We start from the raw sequence: 23,102 nt of genomic DNA on the forward strand, positions 1-23,102 counted from the left end.
TCTTTCCTTGGACGCTTCTCCTCTCTCAGCTTTTATTTTTTTTCCGGGAAACCATACAATTTGCTTATTTTTTTTCCAAGAAATCTAGTGAATCATCAGTATACTGCACACGATAGCAGGGGCCTGAATACTGCCGGGAGCATATCAGCATATCGGGAGAGAAAGAGTCAGCCGAACGGCTCTGAAGTTTCGGCTTGTGGATTATTGCACTGGAAGTGCAAATACTTTTGTGAGTACTAGTATTTTTTCTTTTGGAATTCTCACTTATTGTTGGGTTTATCTGCACCAGAGCGCCTCTTCTTTTTTTGTCATTTCCAGGACCAAATTTTATCCTCACGTATATTTTGGAGAGAGCTGCTGTTGTTCTGGGGATATCTACATTGCACCACTCCTCAGGAATTTTGGGACTTTCAGTACACTGAACATATATGGACATTTCTTTTGTTGTATATCAATACCAAGGAATCTATCAAGTACTCATTTGTTATTTTTATTGATCAGTTATTATTGACCATTTATATATATATATAATTTTATAGTTGTATTATTGTTTTTTATATATATTTATCACAAAAAACAGAAAATATCATAATTAGAATCTCCACCTTAGGAATAGCATTGAATAGGCGCACCTCTTTTTTTCTAAACACACTTTGTTAGTGTTGTTCCTTCTATTTTTTCTACTAATCCTTTCAGGAGGCTGTTGTCCAGCAGTCTCATAAGCCAAACGGATGATGCTTTTCAGCCAAAAGGAAAGAGAAGTCGCCGTAGCCTTTTGACCTCTACGCTTTCCAGAATAGACAACAAACAAAGAAGATGTTTGACGAAAATCTTTGGTTGTCTGCAAGTAAAATTTCAAAGCATGAACCACGTCCAAGTTGTGCAACAGACGTTCCTTCCTTCAAGAAGGATTAGGACACAGAGAAGGAACAACAATATCCTGATTGATATTCCTGTTAGTAACAACCTTAGGTAGGAACCCAGGCTTGGTACGCAAAACCACCTTATCAGCATGGAACACAAGATAAGGTGAGTCACATTGTAATGCAGATAGTTCAGAAACTCTTCGAGCTGAAGAGATAGCAACTAGGAACAAAACTTTCCAAGATAAAAGCTTAATATCCATAGAATGCATGGGTTCAAACGGAACCCCCTGAAGAACTCTAAGAACCAAATTTAAACTCCATTGTGGAGCAACAGGTTTAAACACAGGCTTAATTCTAGCTAAAGCCTGACAAAAAGCCCGAACGTCTGGAACATCTGCCAGACGCTTGTGCAACAAAATAGACAGAGCAGATATCTGTCCCTTTAAGGAACCAGCTAACAATCCTTTCTCCAATCCCTCTTGGAGAAAAGACAAAATCCTAGGAATCCTGATTTTACTCCAGGAGAAGCCTTTGGATTCGCACCAAAAAAGGTATTTACGCCAAATCTTATAATAGATTTTCCTGGTAACAGGCTTTAGAGCCTGAATCAAGGTATTTATGACTGACTCAGAGAAACCCCGCTTAGATAGAATCAAGCGTTCAATCTCCAAGCAGTCAGTTGCAGAGAAATCAGATTTGTATGCTTGAATGGACCTTGAATCAGAAGGTCCTGTCTCAATGGCAGAGACCATGGTGGAAGAGATGACATGTCCACCAGGTCTGCATACCAAGTCCTGCGTGGCCACGCAGGCGGTATCAAAATCACTGATGCTCTCTCCTGTTTGATTCTGGCAATCAGGGTACTGCTAGAGCATCTATCAGTACTGCCTGAGGATCTCTGGACCTGGATCCGTAACAAGGAAGTTTGGCGTTCTGACGAGACGCCATCAGATCCAATTCTGGTGTGCCCCATAGCTGAACCAGTTGAGCAAACACCTCCGGATGGAGCTCCCACTCCCCGGATGAAAAGTCTGACGACTTAGAAAATCTGCCTCCCAGTTCTCTACCCCTGGGATGTAGATCGCTGACAGATGGCAAGAGTGAGTCTCTGCCCATCGGATTATCCCGGAAACTTCTATCATCACCAAGGAACTCCTTGTTCCCCCCTGATGATTGATATAAGCTACAGTCATGATGTTGTCCGACTGAAACCTGATGAATCCGGCCGAAGCCAGCTGAGGCCATGCCTGAAGAGCATTGAATATCGCTCTTAATTCCAGAATATTTATTCACAAATCCTGAGCTTTCATGGAATTCCAGACTGCACCCCAGCCCAGAAGGCTGTCGTCCGTCGTCACTATAACCCCCGCTGGCCTGCAGAAACACATTCCCCTGGACAGGTGATCCTGTGACAACCACCAGAGAAGAGAGTCTCTGGTCTCTTGATCCAGATTTATCTGAGGAGATAAATCTGCATAATCCCCATTCCACTGTTTGAGCATGCACAGTTGCAGTGGTCTGAGATGCAAGCGGGCGAATGGAACTTTGTCCATTGCTGCTACCATAAGTCAGATTACCTCCATACACTGAGCCACTGACGGCCGAGGAATGGAATGAAGAGCTCGGCAGGTGGTTAAAATCTTTGATTTCCTGACCTCCGTCAGAAAAATTTTCATGACCACCGAATCTATCAGAGTTCCCAGGAATGGGACTCTTGTGAGAGGAATAAGAGAACTCTTTTTCACGTTCACCTTCCACCCATGAGATCTTAGAAAGGCCAACACTAAGTCTGTGTGAGACTTGGTTAGTTGGAAAGTCGACGCTTGAATTAGGATGTCGTCTAGATAAGGCGCCACTGCAATGCCTGCGGTCTTAGAACCGCCAGCAGGGACCCTAGCACTTCTGTGAAGATTCTTGGCGCCGTGGCCAACCCGAAGGGAAGAGCCACAAATTGGTAATGCCTGTCCAGAAAGGCAAACCTTAGGAATTGGTTTAGGATCTTGAGATCTAGAATTGGTCTGAAGGTTCCTTCTTTTTTGGGAACCACAAACAGATTGGAGTAGAAACCTTGTCCCTGTTCTGCTTTCGGAACTGGGCAGATCACTCCCATGGTAAAAAGGTCTTCTACACAGCGTAAGAACGCCTCTCTCTTTGACTGGTTTACAGACAATTGAGAAAGATGGAATCTCCCCCTTGGAGGAGAATCTTTGAAATCTAAAAGATACCCCTGGGTTACAATTTCTACGGCCCAGGAGTCCTGAACGTCTCTTGCCCAGGCCTGAGCAAAGAGAAAGAGTCTGCCCCCTACTAGATCCGGTCCCGGATTGGGGGCTACCCCTTCAAGCTGTCCTAGTGGCAGCAGCAGGCTTTTAGGCCTGCTTACCCTTGTTCCAAGCCTGGTTAGGTCTCCAGGTTGGCTTGGATTGAGCAAAGTTCCCCTCTTGCTTTGAAGCAGGGGAAGAGGAAGTAGGACCACCCTGTCTTATTTGACTTATCTTGGGGAAGGGACCTTTCCCCCCAGTGATGTCTGAAATGATCTCTTTCAGAGCAGGCCCGAATAGGGTCTTACCTTTGAAAAGGATGGTCAAAAGCTTAGATTTAGATGACACATCAGCTGACCAGGACTTAAGCCATAACGCTCTACGCGCTAAAATGGCAAAACCTGAATTCTTAGCCGCTAATTTAGCAAGATGAAATGCGGCGTCTGTAATAAAAGAATTAGCCAATTTAAGAGCCTTAATTCTGTTCAAAATATCATCTAATGGGGTCTCCATCTGAAGAGACTCTTCTAGGGCCTCAAACCAAAAGGCAGCCGCAGTGGTTACAGGAACAATGCACGCTATAGGTTGAAGAAGAAAACCTTGTTGAACAAAAATTTTCTTTAGGAGACCTCTAATTTTTTATCCATAGGATCAATGAAAGCACAACTGTCTTTAATAGGTATAGTTGTACGCTTAGCCAGGGTAGAAATAGCTCCCTCCACCTTAGGGACCGTCTGCCATGAGTCCTTTATGGTGTCAGAAATGGGAAACATTTTCTTAAAAACAGGAGGGGGAGAGAACGGAATACCTGGTCTATCTCACTCCTTAGTAACAATGTCCTAAATCCTCTTAGGGACTGGAAAAAAACATCAGTGTAAACAGGAACCTCTAAATATTTGTCCATTTTACACAATTTCTCTGGAACTACAATAGGGTCACAATCATCCAGAGTCGCTAAAACCTCCCTGAGCAATAGGCGGAGGTGTTCTAGCTTAAAGTTAAATGCCGTCATATCTGAATCTGTCTGAGGGAACATCTTTCCTTAAAGGGACATGTTACGGTACCAACAGTGTACCAAGGGTTAATACCAGATGAACAATGTCCTGCATAGGGAATCAGCAATTCACAACCCAGCCAGTTTCAGGTTTAAAACAGAATGTCTACTTTATTTGAAGGCAGCACACAGATTTATACACCCTGGCTTCAGGTTACAAAGGGCATTGGTTTAACAGTAAAGCAAACATATGAACAATGCATCAAACCTCTAACAATTGTCTATACACAGGTAAAACAGATTAACATATTAAGTTAATTAACTAGGGAAGAACGTTTACTCAGACAATCTGATGTTGGGCAGTCTAGTTAACATAATCACACAAGGACACAATCAGTTTACCCAGACAGACTCCTGAGACACAATCAGATCTGAAACATACATAGAATACATCTTATTACTGAATATAGGAACAGTTCTTATTAGCTATAAAGTCTTTTATGCCCACTTGGCTTATAGAGTCACAATTGCTCCCACAAGGGGCACTCACACCCTGTACCCATCCTGTATTTATGGATACAGGGTGACATAGACATAAGACAGAGTTATGAAAGTACATGGGGTGTCCAGCATATAAAATTCCATATTTCCATGCAGTCTCTGGGTATCCTTAAGCCCATGTACCTCCAGCCCAAAGAATGTTCCATAACAGGCCCTCCAATGTACAGTGGCGAGATTGGTTTTGTCACATCTCTCCCCTTTTCCAAACAGACTAACAGGGTATCTGACCTCCTGCCGGTCAGTGCCCTGGTTAGTCCAGCAACCCACCCATAAAACACAATTAGTAGTACAGCCCACCCACAATAAATGGTTACTACACCTGAGTACGGGGAAAACTTGTCCATGTCCAGGTACCTCACCACAGCTGTGTGGGGGACTGGTACGCTGAATTGGTGGGTTGCGAGGTGGGCAGAGACCAGCTGTACTCTGCCCGGGTGCCAGCACTACCATGGAAGTAGCCTGGTGGGAGCCTGGTTGCTGGAGGGGGAGACCGACTGTCTCCCCTTTGGATACATAGCTGTGCTGCTGGAGGGGGAGACCATTCGTCTCCCCTTTGGCTAAACAGCCGTGTTGCTGGGGGACAGGACCAACTGTCCCTACCCCTTGTAACGCAGCCTGCCGCTGGGGAATGGAGTCTGGGCTCCCAAAGTCAGGCTCTGCAAAGGACTCCCATAACAAGCCAGGACCATCAAACTCCTCTCCCTCTGGTTTGTCATGCTCGGCTGTCCAGGGTATATAATGTGCCATATACCACCAGAGCGCCTGGTAGGCATGTCAGTTTGCTGGGACAATCCATCTGGATTCCCGTTATGAGAGAGAATTCCTGTCCATACAAACAAGGGTTCAAATTCCTCAGTGCCCAGACCAGGGCCAAACAGTCCTTCAAAATCCCATCAGCTTCTTTACGAGTTTTCTGTACCTGCTCTTTATAGGTATCCACAATCCCTTCATACTGACATAGGGTGCCCTTGAGTTGCTGCACCTCACTATGAGCCAGCGTCAGCTTCTCCTCAAGTGTCGCTAAGTTTGTCTTTAAGGTTTCATGTCCCACTCTCAAGCTGGTGTTTTCTGCAGTCTGTCGGTGCAGCTTGTCTAGCAGAGATTCACGTTCTAAACGTGCTTTTTCCTCTGCGCTCCTCTTCTCCTTCATCAGCGCATTGTAACGGGACCTCCACATATCAATAGCGGATAGAGATTTACTGAGCTCATCGTCCTGGGGCTTAGCAGCAGGTGGGTCAGTCTCTGCTGCATGGATCTGGGCACGGGTAGTCACAGAGTTAACATCAGCGGGACCCATAGGAGCGTAGGCAGAAACAAGGGGGGCCAAGTCATTTCCAAGAAGAACATCAGCAGGTAAGTCCTTCTTGACCCCCACATTCACAGGTCTAGCGCCCACTCCCCAATCCAAATGTACCCTGGCAACAGGTAGGCTGAACACATCGCCCCCTGCTAACCTCACAGCCACAGTGTCTCCCGTGTACTGTTTCTCAGACACCAAGTTCTTTTGAAGCAAGGTCATGGTAGCACCAGTATCCCGTAGACCACTGACCTTCTTCCCATTCACTTTAACCAGTTGCCGGTTATTCCGATGGGCAGCTTGCACAAGGTCTGCCTCATGTAGGATGCTCCAGCATTCTTGCGCCTCTACGTAGCGGGCCGTAGGCTGAGGATTACGTGGGATTCCGCCGGCGGGTCTTCTCCAGGACTGCGCTTGGTTCGCTGCATTTAGGGGACACTCTGGTCTTTTGTGCCCTAGTTGCTTACATCTAAAGCACCGAATAGGTTGTGAGTAGCACCGCAAATTGAACAGGGCTCTCTGAGGGTAGTTCGTGGCCGGAGGCCGTGTGGTATAGCGGTGCGCCGGGGTTTGGTAACTGGCAGCTGCTGGGGTGACTGGGGGTCTGTACTCCACTCTAGCAGGGGGCTTAGTGGTAGCAGTGTCCAGTTTGCGGGCATCCGTATACTCATCTGCCAAGCGAGCCGCTTCCTGCAGGGTGGAGGGCTTACGGTCCCGAACCCACTCTCGAACTCCTGCGGGTAACTTGTCGAAGCAATGTTCCAACAGGAATAGCTGCAGCACCTCTTCCCCAGATATGGCTTGGCACCCCGCTATCCAGTGAGCTGCTGTGCGGTGCACCTTACATGCCCACTCAAGGTAGGAATCTCCAGCTAATTTAACAGTGTCTCTGAACCGCCTCCGGTATGCCTCCGGTGTAACCGCATACCTGGAGAGCAGAGCCTCTTTTACAGTATTATAATCCCTGACTTCCTCATCTGGAATGGCCCGAAAAGCCTCTCTGGCCCGGCCGGATAATTTTCCAGATAATATCGTGACCCAGTCCTCTGCGGGTACCTTGTGTAGTGCACATTGCCTCTCAAAATCCGCAAGGTACCCATCAATCTCTCCTTCTGTTTCCAGGAAGTTTTTAAAAGCTGCAAAATTTACTTTTCTCTTTTCCATCTTAGTTAGTATTGTAATAATCCCCCTCTTCCTGAGGTTACTGGCTTGTGTAGTTGCTCTTCTGGGCGATAAGGTTCATTCCGTCGCTGCCACCAATGTTACGGTACCAACAGTGTACCAAGGGTTAATACCAGATGAACAATGTCCTGCATAGGGAATCAGCAATTCACAACCCAGCCAGTTTCAGGTTTAAAACAGAATGTCTACTTTATTTGAAGGCAGCACACAGATTTATACACCCTGGCTTCAGGTTACAAAGGGCATTGGTTTAACAGTAAAGCAAACATATGAACAATGCATCAAACCTCTAACAATTGTCTATACACAGGTAAAACAGATTAACATATTAAGTTAATTAACTAGGGAAGAACGTTTACTCAGACAATCTGATGTTGGGCAGTCTAGTTAACATAATCACACAAGGACACAATCAGTTTACCCAGACAGACTCCTGAGACACAATCAGATCTGAAACATACATAGAATACATCTTATTACTGAATATAGGAACAGTTCTTATTAGCTATAAAGTCTTTTATGCCCACTTGGCTTATAGAGTCACAATTGCTCCCACAAGGGGCACTCACACCCTGTACCCATCCTGTATTTATGGATACAGGGTGACATAGACATAAGACAGAGTTATGAAAGTACATGGGGTGTCCAGCATATAAAATTCCATATTTCCATGCAGTCTCTGGGTATCCTTAAGCCCATGTACCTCCAGCCCAAAGAATGTTCCATAACAGGCCCTCCAATGTACAGTGGCGAGATTGGTTTTGTCACAGGACAGTTTACTCAAAAATGTTCTCTCCTTTAATTTGTTCCCAATGATCCACTTTACCTGCTGGAGTGTATTAAATTGTTTACAAGTAGCTCCTTTACCCTTATATTGGCATTTGAAATAGTTGATTTAGCATGTGATATCCCCACCTGTTCTGAAAGTTTGTGGCCGTAGGGCTATAGATAAGCTTTGTAAACACAGCCAGCAGAAGAAATTACACTCCCAGTGGGATATAGCAGAGATAAGGTAATACAATGTTGATTTTTCCATTGTTCTCTCCAAGTACTGGTGATTGTTTTATGGACAGATATAAGATAAAGAAACATGTATATGTACACAATGTTATACAGTAATGAAGTCTGATTATACCTACAAGCTCAACCCATTTTATTAGGTTGTGGCTTCAAAACACATAATCAGAGCTTTAATATACACAAATAAGTCTTACAAAGCTAATTTTCATAAATTATTTACTCTGCAGTTGGTAAAAAAGCAATTGTAAACACATTAAGGGAAAAACTATTTTACAGTAGACTGTCCCTTTAATCAGAAATCCCCCCCTCAGACAGCAAATCCCTCATCCCTACTTCAGAACATTGTGAGGGAATATCGGATACGGCCACTAAAGCGTCAGAAGGCTCAGCATTTGTTCTTAACCCAGAGCTACTGCGCTTCCCTTGCAACCCAGGCAGTTTAGATAAAACCTCTGTGAGGGTAGTATTCATAACTGAAGCCATATCTTGCAAGGTGAAAGAATTAGACGCACTAGAAGTACTTGGCGTCGCTTGTGCGGGCGTTACCGGTTGTGACAATTGGGGAGAACTAGATGGCAAAACCTGATTTCCTTCTGTCTGAGAATCATCTAATGCAAAACTTTTATAAGTCAAAATATGCTGTTTGCAATTTATAGACATATCAGTACAAGTGGGACATATTCTAAGAGGGGGTCCACAATGGCTTCTAAACAAAATGAGCAATGAGTTTCCTCAGTGTCAGACATGTTTAACACACTAGTAATAAAGCAAGCAAGCTTGGAAAACACTTTATTTAATGAAAAAAACACAATTTGCAAAAACGGTACTGTGCCTTTAAGAGAAAAAAAGGCATACACAAACTGCAAAACAGGTTAAAATTGCTTCAATTTTTCCGAAATTTTAACAGTGTACCCACTAAGCTTTAGAAGGATTGCACCATAAGTTAATAAGCAATAAACCCCCAAATGAAAAAACCGGATTGAAATTTGTCTAAAACCGGTTAAAAACCCCTATAAGCACCTTGCCACAGCTCTGCTGTGGCCTTACCTGCCCTTAGGAACGATAATATGGGGTTAAAGCTTCGAATAGGCCCTCAGAAGATTAATAGGACCTCAGGAGAAGTTGCTTGCTGCTTCTCTGTATAACTAAATACAGGCCCCGTCCACCTCACTCGATGTTGCTGGGGCCTACACAAATCTAGCAAACCTAGTTTGAAAACCATGTGGGTTATAACAACCCCAAATGGCCAAATGACCCCTCAAGCAAACGTCCCATAAACCTAAAAAACGTTACTCCCAGAACACACAAACGTTTGTCCCAATTTTTCATAAACAAACTGAGTGCCCAAAAAACTTAGCCCTTAATGCAAGCTAGTAAAGCCTCTTTCACACTAGAATTACTGCTTACCCTTCCCCTAATGGGGATACTGTCAGCCTTTCTGAGTTAACACAGTCTCTGCAGAAAAATGACTGAACATACCTCATTGCTGTATAGCAAGAACAGTTCCTCACACTGAAGTTTTCCTGTACTCCTCAGCTTCTGTGGGAACAGCAGTGGACCTTAGTTACAAATGCTAAGATCATCATCCTCCAGGCAGAAATCTTCATCTATGTCCTGCCTGAGAGTAAATAGTACAACACCGGTACCATTTAAAAATAACAAACTCTTGATTGAAGATAAAATAAAAACTAACAGTTTATCACCTCTTCTCTTTACCCTTCCAGCTTAGAGACAGCAAAGAGAATGACTGGGGGGTGGAGTTAGGGGAGGAGCTATATAGACAGCTCTGCTGTGGTGCTCTCTTTGCTACTTCCTGTCAGGAAGGACAATATCCCACAAGTAAGGATGAATCCGTGGACTCGGTACATCATGCAAAAGAAAGTAACCTTGTCTGAGGAACCAAAGAACCCTTAAGCAAACTGATCCTTCAACCATGTTGATAAAGAAACAACAGTCTGTTGGTGTGAGATCCTGCTAAATGTAATGATGAAGCCAGTACCAAGATATTTTCCAGGTAAGGAAACACAGCTATTCCCTGACCTTTGATGAAAGACAAAAGAGTCCCCAGAACCTTTGTAAAGATCCTTGAGCTGTAGCCAGACCAAACGGAAGAGCAACAATCTGAAAATGCTTGTCTAGAAAAGCAAACCTCAGAAACTAAAAATGATCTTTGTGAATTGGAATATGGAGGTAAGCATCCTTTAAATTTATTGTGGACATAAACTGCCCTAGCTGAATGGAAGGCAGAATAGACCGAATAGTCTCCATTTTGAAAGTTTTCAACCTGGTCTGAACGTTCCCTCTTTTTCAGGAACAATAAAAAGATTTGAATAAAATCCCTTTCTATCACACCCATGGATTCCAGGACTGAATGAAGAAAAGACTGAGCTTTCAAAGGATTTTTTCAGAACATTTGACAAAAGAAACCTTCCTCTGGGAGGTCTTACCCTGAAACCTATCGGATAACCTTCCAAAATTATATTCAGAGTCCAAGCAGCTGACACATCCTGAAACCATGCCTCCTGAAAGAGACTTAACCTGCCCACTAACAGATAATCTATATTGGGGGCCGCAGCTTCATGTGCACTTAGGCCTGTTCCAATTAGAGCTTGGTTTCCAACCTGAGTTACCCGGATCAGACTTTTGCTTCTCATTCTGACGAAAGGAACAGTGAACATTTAATTCCACCAACTATTTGTGAACACATACAGGTGGAATTAATTAATTATTAGACCTATCAGAGAATGTTTGTTACCCTTTATAAAGCAAGTGTATTTCAATTGTATGTGTCATAGCCTGAGGAAACAGCCACTTGTAGGCTGAGAAACATGTTGCTTTTAAAATAAAAATATTCTTTTTAACTAATACACTTGCTGCTGGATTTTATCTGGGAATCCATCTATACTCCTGCATCAGTTTTGGGAGCTTTCATATTTGCTGAAACCTTTGAAACAGTCAGCTGGGCGGCTGAGAAGTCCCAGTCTGTGTATATTGCACCTGGAGGTGCTTTGCTACATGTAAGTGTGCATTTTCCCTGGATACACATATATTTGTACAAACTGTACTGGGCTATGTTGGTTCTAAATCCTCCCCTTTAGGAACCAGGAGGACCTCACTGGTGAAGAAGTACTACAGAATGATCTCTGTGTCTGTTCAGTTTGCTGGGCAAATGTGAGGTTCCAGTCTGCTTCCTTGCACTTTTTGGTGCTATTCGTTTGTGAGTATTAGCCTTACATATTTTGCTTGTCCCTTGGTATTGTGGTATTAGGCAATTGGGCGCCTCTGTTTTTCAAAGTGGAATGACTGCCAACATTTCAGACACTGTAGCTTTAATAAATTCTTAATGCAAGGAGTAATTTGAGCCGGACATTCCTGTATTAAACAAACAGAAGGAGCAATGATACCTTTGGAAGCAAGTGCAGCATTAGATTGGTCTTAAGGACTCACATAAGGATAAAGGAGGGGCAACCTCAGCCTGCTTAAAATAAACACATTTAATACAGGTAGAAAGTTGTTAAAAAATATCTGATCCCAGGCTATATATAAATACTATATAATAATGCCAGATATAGGTTTTAAAATGAGTGTTAAAATTAAATTAAAAAAACACTCTCCTACTATGCATAATAGCAGGAAAAAACAATCCTGTACTGAAATCATATCAGCAGAGGATATACTATAGGCATTAACTGTAGACCCAAAAGGAGGAGGCAAAAGACAAGTCCCTGCAACATCCTTGGGAGGATAGTGACTTAAATTTCCATAAGAAAGAAAAATAAGACACACAACAAACTCCTTAAACTTCCCTCTTGACAAACACTGCACTCTTAGAGAAATGGGCCTCAACTCAGTCTGAGAACCCCTCTTAACGAAGAAATCATCTGCACATCACCATTCTTCCCTTTCCTCCAGCAGAGGAAAAGACAAGACTAACTACCATAAAGGTGAGAGGGGTTATATAGAGCTCTTGTGGTTTGGGAATCTTTGCCTCCTCCTAGTGGTAGTGAAAGTAATTCCCTGGCGTAATGGATCATGGACTCTTACCACCTTTATGAAAGAAATATATCCCAGACAAGTCAAAATTGGCAGTGGATAAGTAAAAAGTATAAGTGAGTATGTTCTCAGGAAAGTCTGGAAAATGGCTTTTGGATGTGTCCATGGGACATAAAAAATAGACTTGTTGAGTTTGACTATTAGTTGCAGAGAATTAAACATTTTCATTAGCCCCTACTAGAGCCATAATGTGTTACTGATTAATCATATTCTTTTCTGCATTAAACATGATCTTGGCTGGTTTTCTCTTAGGACCTCATAATGACTTGACCTCATGTGTAATTACTCACATGCACAGAGCGCAGCAGTTGGCATGCTCCTCGTCAATGTTCTCTGTGTTGAGTGAGGTGGTCTCACTGGCTGGGAGACTGGCTGCAATGGAGTACACAGACAGACGGTTAGACATATAACTACATCACTGACACTGTATGCCCATTAGAACTCTCAGTTGATCTCCTTGCCGAGGAGAGATTTTTAAAACTTTCAAATTGATGGGAACTGAACAAGGGGACACAAATCTAACTTGGGTAAAATGCTTTACACTTGGTAATTCTAAAAATAGCCAGCTTACTTATGTTTTCCACAACTGGGCTAAAAGAGGCTGCTCCTAGGTGGTTACTCACTTTAGAACAAGCTACTGAGCTGTTGTTTGTTCTGGTAGAGCACTTCTCTCCTTGTATAAATCAGCTTACTTATGTATACAGCTGTCATGTGCTAAAAGTCTGGCATACATGAACCTGTGCCGGACAGTATGTCATGGGTTTAATTTTTTACGTCTCTGCCATGCAAACACCCCGTTTTATTGGTAATCCTTAAACCATATCCCTACATCTTCATTTTTAGACAAACTTAATAAATCTATTATTTTGCTTTGACTTATACAATGTCAAAACATTAACTTTCCACAACCACATGAGCTTGGATGTAAAAGACACACGTGTTATAAAGGTCTTTGACGGATACCATAAATAACAAACAATGGGCTTACAGGATGTATTATTGTCACAATTTTGTCTAGTGGGTTCCAGATATCACCAACAGCCCCAAACCTAATGTCTATATAGGATTCTAATCACCACAACACAACACAAGTTACTAGTCAGGGTTCACAAGACAACGAGAAGTGAGCTGCCTAATATTATGTTCATATCAATGAAAATATATACAGTATTATTTAACCATTTGCAGAGTAAACGTTAAAAATATAGTGATGCTGTATTAAAAATAAACAGCTGATTAGTAAACATGGTTATTTTACCTGCTCTCACCCAAGATAATCCTGAAAATATGACCTGTTAGGGAGACCCGAAGTCAGGTTTGAAAACCAGCGCAATAGAGAGCTTGCAATGCAATTTGTCAGTGCAAAGTAATTATTAAAACACATATAGCTTTGATGTTAGGAAAGGGACAATCTAAGATCTCCTCTGTTATATTGGAATAGAGCCCTGCGCAGGTTCTGTATCATGGCAGCTTCTAAAGATATGAAGTTGGCATCTGCTATCTGAAGGGATTACCAGATGGTGTGAATTTAACAAATAGAGTCTATTTGCATTTTACTGCTTAGACTCCGGAGGACTTGTGAATATGACTTCACAGCAGTGTAAATGTGTAATTGTATAAAGGATTTCTTTCATTATCAGTAGTTTATTTATACAAATCAACCTGGGGTATAGAGCACTGATACCAACCTCTCTTAGATTAGGTGTTAACAGCAAGAAGGTAAAAATCACTCCCTTTTTTTAAAGTTAAACGCATAATTTACTAGGTTTAATATTGCAAAACATATTGTACTAGAATGCCCCTTTAAATTTAAACCGAAACTGATGGGAAGTGCAGGTTTGTGTAGAACTAATAACTTGGTATCTGCTGCTCACTGGCTGAAAGGAGAACTGCTACAGAAAGTGCCGGTTTATTTAGTATAAGAAATTCTATTCTTAAAAACCCCCCCAAAAAAACGACATACATTTTCGAAATATTCTTATTTAGATAGGACACGGACCATTTCTGATTATCAAGTCCCTTTAACAAGGAGTTTATGCACAAAAAATGGAACATTTTATTGGGTTCTGTTTTAACACTGTATTACACAATCTTTTGTTTTTCTCCTTCGTAAACCCTCAGATGTACTGAAGTAAAACATAAATTATGACTTACCAGATAATTTCCTTTCCTTCGATACAGGGAGAGTCCACAGCTGCATTCATTACTTGTGGGAATACAGAATATAGCCACCAGGAGGAGGCAAAGACACCCCAGCCAAAGGCTTAAATACCTCCCCCACTTCCCTCATGCCCCAGTCATTCTGGCGAGGGAACAAGGAACAGTAGGAGAAATATCAGGGTGAAAAAGGTGCCAGAAGAAAACAACTTAAATTTAGGACCGCCCACCGGAGAGCACGGACGGGAGCTGTGGACTCTCCCTGTATCGAAGGAAAGGAAATTATCTGGTAAGTCATAATTTATGTTTTCCTTCTAAATACAGGGAGAGTCAACAGCTGCATTCATTACTTGTGGGAAATTATACCCAAGCTACAGATGACACTGAATGCTAACGGGAGGGTACAAATAAGAGGCGGCCCAACCTGAGGGCACCACAGCCTGCAACAAAAACAAACTCCTGAAGGCTTCCTTAATAGAAGCAAAAAAAATAAAAAGAATAAGAATGTTAGGAGGACCAAGCAGCTGCCCAATAATCAGAACCATAGGATCTCATGTCAGAGACCCAAGAACCAGCGAAAAACACTCCTCCACCAACACGGAGGAAGTTAATCAGCTTCCAAAACCTTGCACTCCCCAGATATAAATAACATAAAAGAAAAAACTGTCTATTCCGATGAAGCTGACAGAAACCTCAAGGTAAGAATCCCCAAAAAAGGAAGAACCTCTTCCCATTTGGACAAGTAATACGACAATCTTAGGGAGAAAAACTCGGATAGCCTTATTAGAAGGGAGACCACAATAAGGAAGAACGTATTGCAATTGCAACACAAAAACTATGACACGTAGAAAAACAATCTACAGACGAAATAAGAATTCAAAGACCACCTCCTGTACAGGTAAAAAGGTAACCCGATGCAACTCCTGAAGGATAAATCCAACCCCAAAAGGAGCAAGGAATTGACTTGCTGGCCCTGCCGCATGCAGTGCCCTAGCAAAAAACAACTGAACACCTGGAAGATCAATGATCCTCTGGAACTGGAGCACAAACAGAGAGCAATAACTGCTTGCGATAACACATACCAGAGAAAGGAACCACAGCTGGAATCCATCTGCAACCTTCCGCTTACCAGGCAGCTAAGCTAACCAACAGGCTATCCTTGCAGGCTGCCCCTTCGAACAAGAACTAGCTAGACAAGCCCATAACCAGCTCATTCTAGAGGGGAAGAAGAATACTCCCGGATCCAGAAGAGAGTCAGGACAAGCTAGCTCCTCCCGACAAAAAGAGAGGGAGTACTCCATGCCTACAAAAGGTGACGAGGAACCAGGTTCGAGAATGGAAAGCACCGAAACCCTTCCAGAAAAAATCCTTCTCTCAGCTAAGGCCAGACGACCCCTCGCAATTCGTCCCGGAAGAAAAGATCACAAGACACAAAGAGACCCTGACCCGGTAGCTCCCTGCAACAAGGGAACTCTAATGGCAACGAACCTCTAAACCGTGATTACGAACTCGCAGGCAAAAATAGAGCAACAGTCTCATTGACGCCCACTTCAGATAGGATTGAGCCATCCTCGAAAAAGAGTGACATGGCCAAAAAGAAGGAGGTTAAAATAGACCTCCTCAGAATTAAGAAAACTGCCACAGCAGGATTCAAACTCCAAGCCTACAGTTTGCTAGGCCTGGAACTAATCCCTTAGGCCACATAGTCCTGTGGGTCTCAGCTGAGAAATTCGATCTGCTTTCCTCAGATACACATTGGAAAACCTCTGGATAGTCAGATCGAACGGATGATCGTAAGGAACATCCGTTCTGGAAGAGCACACTCAGAAAATGGATTGCTGACAAGAGCCGTAGTGGGCCTCCACACACCACCAAATTCGAGACCCTCCATCTACGCAGGAGGAACTCACTAATTCAGAAATAATCCACTCACCAAGAGGTCCCAACTGGCATTGACCCAGAAGGCCAGACCTCAGAGCAAAATGCTCTACTGAAACAAATCCCAAGGATAATTGGAAGGAAAATTCTGATTCCAGAAAACACTCTCACCCTGCTGACAGGGAAGAGACCAAGACAAAACTGCCCGGGGGAACTAGGATAAAATCCCCAACATCAGGAGATCTGGACCGAACATTGGAGAACGATTCCCCACCCCGTAATCCAAAAAGACTGCTAAGACAGAGACAAAAACCCAATGCTATGTTGAAAACTCCGCCTGGGCTGAATCCATCACCCCCCAGCACAGCGCCAACACAGGCCTGAAGGTGAATTGGAGGGCAGAACCCAATGAAGTAATTTTAACTTTGTAAGCTCTAAGACAAAGAGCCTTCCTGTCTGACAGACCAAGCGGCATCCAAAGGATCCAACCTGGTGCCAACACCAGAAGTCAGGTCTAGGTCCACCTCTGAGGATGGAACCGGCAGGAAGCAAATCCCAAAGGTCTGCTAGCAGACGCTGGAAAAACCAGAACCACCAAGACTCGGGAGCCACTGCAACACCTAGAAACAGGCTACTGTCACATTAAATCCCAGATACCAAATAAAACAACTTAGGATCCAAGCGAGATTCCGAAAGAAAACGGTCCCTAAGAACCGGAGCTGCTTAAACAAGGATGTTTAAAATGGACATCCAGCGTCAGTAGCTGGATTCGAACCATCAACCTTCGAGTCACGAAAGCCACAGAGATAACCACCAGGCTACACTGGGCTGCTCTAGACAGGAAGGGTATCCCTTTTGCTAAATCCAGATAGAATCGTGTATTCTCTCTGAACAAAGAGATCTAATAAGCTCTACTTAAAAATCATCAGAAGCCCCTCCCCTTATTGGACCAGACACCAACAGTGTAATGGAACTGCAAAGAGTACCGAGACAAGACTCCAAAAAGTCTGCCTGGACCAGAATAAGTAGAAAGAGCTCCCTCTCTAGCATAGAAAGGAAGAAAAAACTTAACTATTACCCAAAACAGGTCCTGCCCATCATCAAGGGTACAACACGTCTTGTTGTAAAAAACATAAACAAATGTCCAATTCTTAAGTTCCAGCAGTGCTAGGAAAACTGAGAATAAACAAAATAAAGAAAATAAGCTTAGAGGCTTACATTTTTATCTCTAGATAATTGAGGGAATCATCACCCCGAACAGAGACCTAGAAGCTTCCATCGGAAGACTCCAACCATCACGATCATCAAAGTCGATATAACCAAAAACAACTTAAGTGACGAAACTTCTTCCTAAAAAGAGTTTCCACAACCACGAGCTCTAAAACAAAAACTGTCCAAAACGGATTAGAAATAAAAATATGTAAACGCACAAAAAGGGACATCAAAAGGGTGTGCAAACTAAAACAAACAGGTCCTGCCTGTTATACAACACAACCCCCCACAGAGCTCGGGACTGGGATTCTATAACTATATACATATAGGCAATAAAGAAGAGGATCCTCCTCTCCACTCGTCTAATCAAGATCTTTATCTGATTTAGAGGACTAAGATCCACCTGATGGATCAGGACTGGGAACCTCTAACATCGCCAAAACCTCTATCAGAAGTAAACGTAGGCGTGCCATTCAGAATCTAAATGCCAAATCCTTCTCAGTCGGAGGAGTCAAATCAGGCGACTCCGACCCCGGAGGTTCAACCTCTGAAGCCTCAGAGGGAACTGCATACCCAGATGACTGATCGGGCACAATCGTCATTTTACACGATGGCCCATGGGTAGGAGAGCACGGATTAACCCTTCGCTTGCATGTAGCAGGAAGAGGCAAACTAGCTAAAGTCATAGAGATGGCCATGCGAAAACGTGCAGTAATCTCCAGTGGAAAAAAGTCTCCCTCAGACGAAGGAGTAATGGTACTTAGGGGAACTGCGTGTGTAGGAGAAGATTTTAGGGAACGCACCTCACGGGACAAGGAATCCTCAGAGGTAGACAGCTCAGTGGTCTCTAACATCTCAACATTGTTTGAAGAGAACACCCTATTGCGGCATTCGGAACATAATTGAGCGGGCTGGTCTACCCGGGCCTCCTCACAATATACGCAGGTATCAAATTCTGTATCAGAGGAATTCTCTAGAATATAAGAATCCTCCATAATTCTAGCTAAATTTTTTAGCCCCAAAAAAACAACTGGCACCTTAAACCCCCAATGGCTGGGGCTCTCACCACCTCCTATGACCCAGACAAGTAGTGAAATTAACTCTTCTCCACAGCTCCTAGTCAGGAATCGGAAATGGAAAACAAGACGTTACTACTCCCAGTCACATGGTGCCTCATGCAGGACCGCCCCTGCTAAGGAAAAGAGCACCAGCTTAATAAAACTGCGCAGCTCTATAACCTGTATGCTCCGTATCAGCCTATGGGCCCAAAGTGTCTCCTACACATATGCAGTCAAAATCACATAACAAACATGATTAACTAGACCCCACTGTTCAATAATCCCCCTCAGGAAATATTAACCCTTGATTTCATAAAGATAAAGGAGTCCCACTGAGACCCTGTCTTCTATCGTTAAAATGTGTGTAAAAATGAAACGATCTTACCGGAATCCATTCCATGGAACAGCAACACGGTTCTTCAAGTTTGATAGATAGTAGCAGAGCCTCTGACATTGACTTGAGTGAAGAAAACAGGCAGCGAAACTCGTCAACGCTGTTAATATGAGCCTGGATGGTTTAGCAGTAAGACCCTCCCTGCAACTCCAGACTCTAACTTTCATTAATGCTCTCACTGAGAGGCTGACAAGACTATTTAAAACTCCAGTTCCATCCCGAAGGGCAGATACCCTTCCTAAGGAACTACTCCGAAAAACTTCTGACACTTCTCTGCCAACCTCCTGTGATGAAAGGCAAAGAATGACTGGGGTAGAGGGAAGTGGGGGAGGTAATTAAGACTTTGGCTGGGGTGTCTTTGCCTCCTCCTGGTGGCCAGGTTCTGTATTTCCACAAGTAATGAATGCAGCTGTGGACTCACCCTGTATTTAGAAGGAAAAGAGGTTGAGTCAATGCAAAGACAAAACTAAAAATATTTACCTATATGTCAGTTTTTAGAAGGTTGAGATCAAGTCAGGTTTATAAAATGCCTAGCAAGGCAAATTGTTCTATACTCTACAAATGATTTAATAATATATATATGTATATTGTTGATTATAACACTTGATATGGGGACAAGTTGAGTGCCCCTGTCATGAAGTCAACCACTCATAGGAGCTAGCCACTAGATCACAAACACTGGGAACACAAGGCTGAGAGTTACTGTGGGTTTCTGAGGAATGGTTTGGATGCATTAACCACTGGAGTCGGCCCTTCCTCCTGGCAGTCAAGTCGGACAGAGAGACGCCTGCATGTGAGAGACAGACGGATGGCTGCAAGTGAGAGACAGACATACACCAAACTAAACAGACAGACAAATACTGCACAAAAGAAACACAGGAGTGACGCAAAAAGGCATGATGGTTCTGTGAGAGGACAATATACACAAGAACTGTCTGGATGAACAGTGACGCAAAACTGACAGAAACCATGTAGGTCTTATCGGGTCTCACACCACGGTCCTTGGAGAATTCTCCTGCACTGCACATAGGACAATAAAAATATCTGGTCACAATACTTACAGAAGAACAATTACTCATGTATTTGCACAGTTGTCCACCTGGCAGATTTGGTATATTCTAATGCTTCCCTGTACCATTTTAAGTGTGATTTATCTATGGGGGTTTTTATAGTTAAAGATCTCTCCTAACAATCCAGCACATTGCTAGTTACACAATGAAGATCTTTCACACTGTCTTTAAGAATTCTGTACAAGTTTGTATTGTCCCACAGGTTTGGGGAAAATGTCTTAATCTGCAAGGGCAGCAATCTGATTGGCTTCCACTCCCAGTCCACATTAGGGCCACAGAGAAAGCGCTCCAGCTTAGACACTTTCACTTTCGAAAGGCACACAAGTTATGACTGGCTGCATTAGGTCTGGCTTTATCTATAGTAGATACTGTAGATAGTGTTCCTAAGGCAAGTCCACTCTATTTAGTTAGTTCTACTTGGGGGCCCAAGATAACAACAGCCGCATGTGGAAGTGACCCCAGCTCTGGTGCAGATATCTGACCCTACATCCTGTGCAAAGGACAACTAGACTGCAAACAGAGTGAGTGATTTCCCATTTTATTTTACAGGAACTTACGTACACTTTTTTTTTTACCTGCACAGCAGCCAATCCGTGTTCAGATAGTTACACTGATTCCAGGAGCAACAAGGATAAAGACATTGGGGTGGTTAGTTACTTAAGTATTGTAACTCCCAATTGGTCTTCTGTTCATTTAAAGGATGCTCTTTAAACACTTAACTGAGTTATGTAAACCCTGACATCCAGAGGCAATATCATGACCTCAAGATCACTTTCTACAGTTCCACAGGGAAGAATTTTGTGTGCAGTGATCTTAATGCGCATCACAACCTGGTGCAAGAATGTCACAACCAATTATCTTGTTTTAAGGGAATTTTATAGCTAAATGGACATGAAACCCAAAATGTTTCCTTCATGATTTCAATAGAGCATGCAATTTTAAACAACTTTCCAATTTATGTCTATTGTCTAATTTGCTTAATTCTCTTGATATCATTTGTTGAAAAGCATATCTAAGGCTGATTGGTGGCTTCACATTTCTTCAATAAAGAATACTTAAAGAAATAAGCAAATTAGATCATAGAAGTAAATTGGAATGTTGTTTAAAACTGTATGTTCTATGTGAATGATGAAAGAAAAAATGTGAGTTTCAAGTCCCTTTTAGATTTCTATCTTCTCAGACACACAAGGGTTCTCCCTGCAACATTCCTGCACAGACAACATTGCAGCATTCACCTTGGTGGGTATAGGGCATGGTGGACGTGGAGGCAATATTATCGGTGACAACCACACTCTCTAGTAAGCATCACAATAAGTGCTACAAAAAAAGGGCTGATTTGGGAACATTTAATAGGTTTTAACTCAAGTAATCTCATAATCTCCATTTTCTCCCAATCAGCTAAATATAGGGTTGCCACCTCAGCCATGTTTTCCTAGACACTTATGAGTTACACATGCTGCAGGGTGTGCAGAGAGGAACATGTATAGTGCAGTCCAGGGTCACTATTTGTGTGCTGTTTAGGTGCGCAGTGCATGTTGCCTTCTGCACACCCTGCAGCATGTGTAACTCATAAGTGTCCAGGAAAAAATGGCTGAGGTGGCAACCCTACCTAAATACCACAGTACCCACCCTGAACACTTCTGTAGTTTATAAACACCTGAACTGAAACTCGCCTTTTTATATAAAATAACTACTGTAATATAATAAATCTACACATAAATATATATTAGCAACTGTATGAAACACTAATGCCCACTACTGCATGTTAAATAAAGTTGGGTGAATGCGCCAATGCTACTGCTCCCTACAAGAGACCATGCGGCCTAGTCACAATTAGCAGTTCAGTGCTTTATACACAAACAATAATGATGTTTACATAACTCAAACACCAGCGGCAGCTATGTCAGATGCTATATGAGGCCGCAGGTAATAAAGAAGCAGCAAGCAATTAGCACTTATAGTGCTATGTGTCAAACTCCGCAGTGGGCACTGATCCGTGTGAACATAACTAGCCTCAGTGCAAATTAAAAAAAACAAAAATGCATTAATCCTGTTCTTAAACAGACTATGCTATTAGATCACAGTGTGGGATGTGTCCATAGGTGTCAAGGGAGAATAAAATCAACACATAGTAACTAAGGATATCACAAAAAATAGATCTTTCTCTCCTAATATTTTTGGTCTCTATATAAATAACATTAAAAACAGACAGTAAAGTGAAAAAGGCTTTATTTCCCAGAAATCTTCAGATATTTACCCTCGTATCTTCTCCCCTACCACCACTAACCATATGTACCACAGACAGGAAGACTGCAGCAAGCAGAGATATCAGTTCTCTCCCTGTGTTTTAATTAGACGTTGTTTCACACGATCCTCAGTAAACCTGCCAACATTTGTATCTGGGTATTAGGGACTCAGGAGGATGAGGGGAGGCCGCTGCTGTTTTGTGGGCGGAACCATGTTTGGAGAGGTGGGTCGTGATTGGTTAGTGGACGTGGTCGTGGGTGTGTCTGGATGGTTGGTGTATGTGTGGGTGGTATGTGGGCGTGTCCGATTAATCAATGCGGGAGGATAAGGGAAACTCTGTCCCTCGCAAATAGGTGAGTAACCAAGCACAGATTCAATATCTATAAGTTATGTATAATGCTTGCAGGCAACTGGATATTCTCCAAACCCATCTGCACAGTAATATTACACCTGAGTAAATGACTGGAACCGAATTTATATTAAAGGCACAGTCTATAATATCTTATAATATACTTCTCTAATTGGTTTTAATATTGTGCCACACTAGGGGGCCTATCTATCAAGTTCCGAAAGGAGCTTGATGCCCCGTGTTTCTGTCAAGTCTTCAGAATCGCCAGGAACAGCAGTTATGAAGCAGCTGTCACAAAGACCGCTGCTCCATAACCTGTCCGTCTGCTCTGAGCAGGCAGACAGACATCGCCGGAAATCAACCCGATCGAGTACGATCGGGTTGATTGACACCTCCATGCTGGCGGCTGATTGTCCGCGAGTCTGCAGGGGGCGGCGTTGCACCAGTAGCTCTTGTGAGCTGCTGGTGCAATGCTGAATACGGAGAGCGTATTGCTCTCCGTA

General features: G+C 43.0%; 1 protein-coding gene across 1 annotated transcript in view; it reads right to left on the minus strand.

The window, feature by feature from the left end:
* Window positions 1-23,102, minus strand: part of CACNA1F (calcium voltage-gated channel subunit alpha1 F) — a 365,125-nt gene that overhangs the window by 218,010 nt on the left and 124,013 nt on the right. Inside the window, exons 10-11 of the mRNA XM_053695830.1 lie at window positions 19,637-19,720; window positions 12,525-12,606 (exon numbers count right to left, since the gene is read on the minus strand). Coding sequence (XP_053551805.1) covers window positions 12,525-12,606; window positions 19,637-19,720 — 166 coding nt within the window. The remainder of the gene's footprint in view (window positions 1-12,524; window positions 12,607-19,636; window positions 19,721-23,102) is intronic.

Source organism: Bombina bombina, chromosome 12, assembly GCF_027579735.1.
Source record: "Bombina bombina isolate aBomBom1 chromosome 12, aBomBom1.pri, whole genome shotgun sequence".
Classification (NCBI taxonomy): domain Eukaryota; kingdom Metazoa; phylum Chordata; class Amphibia; order Anura; family Bombinatoridae; genus Bombina; species Bombina bombina.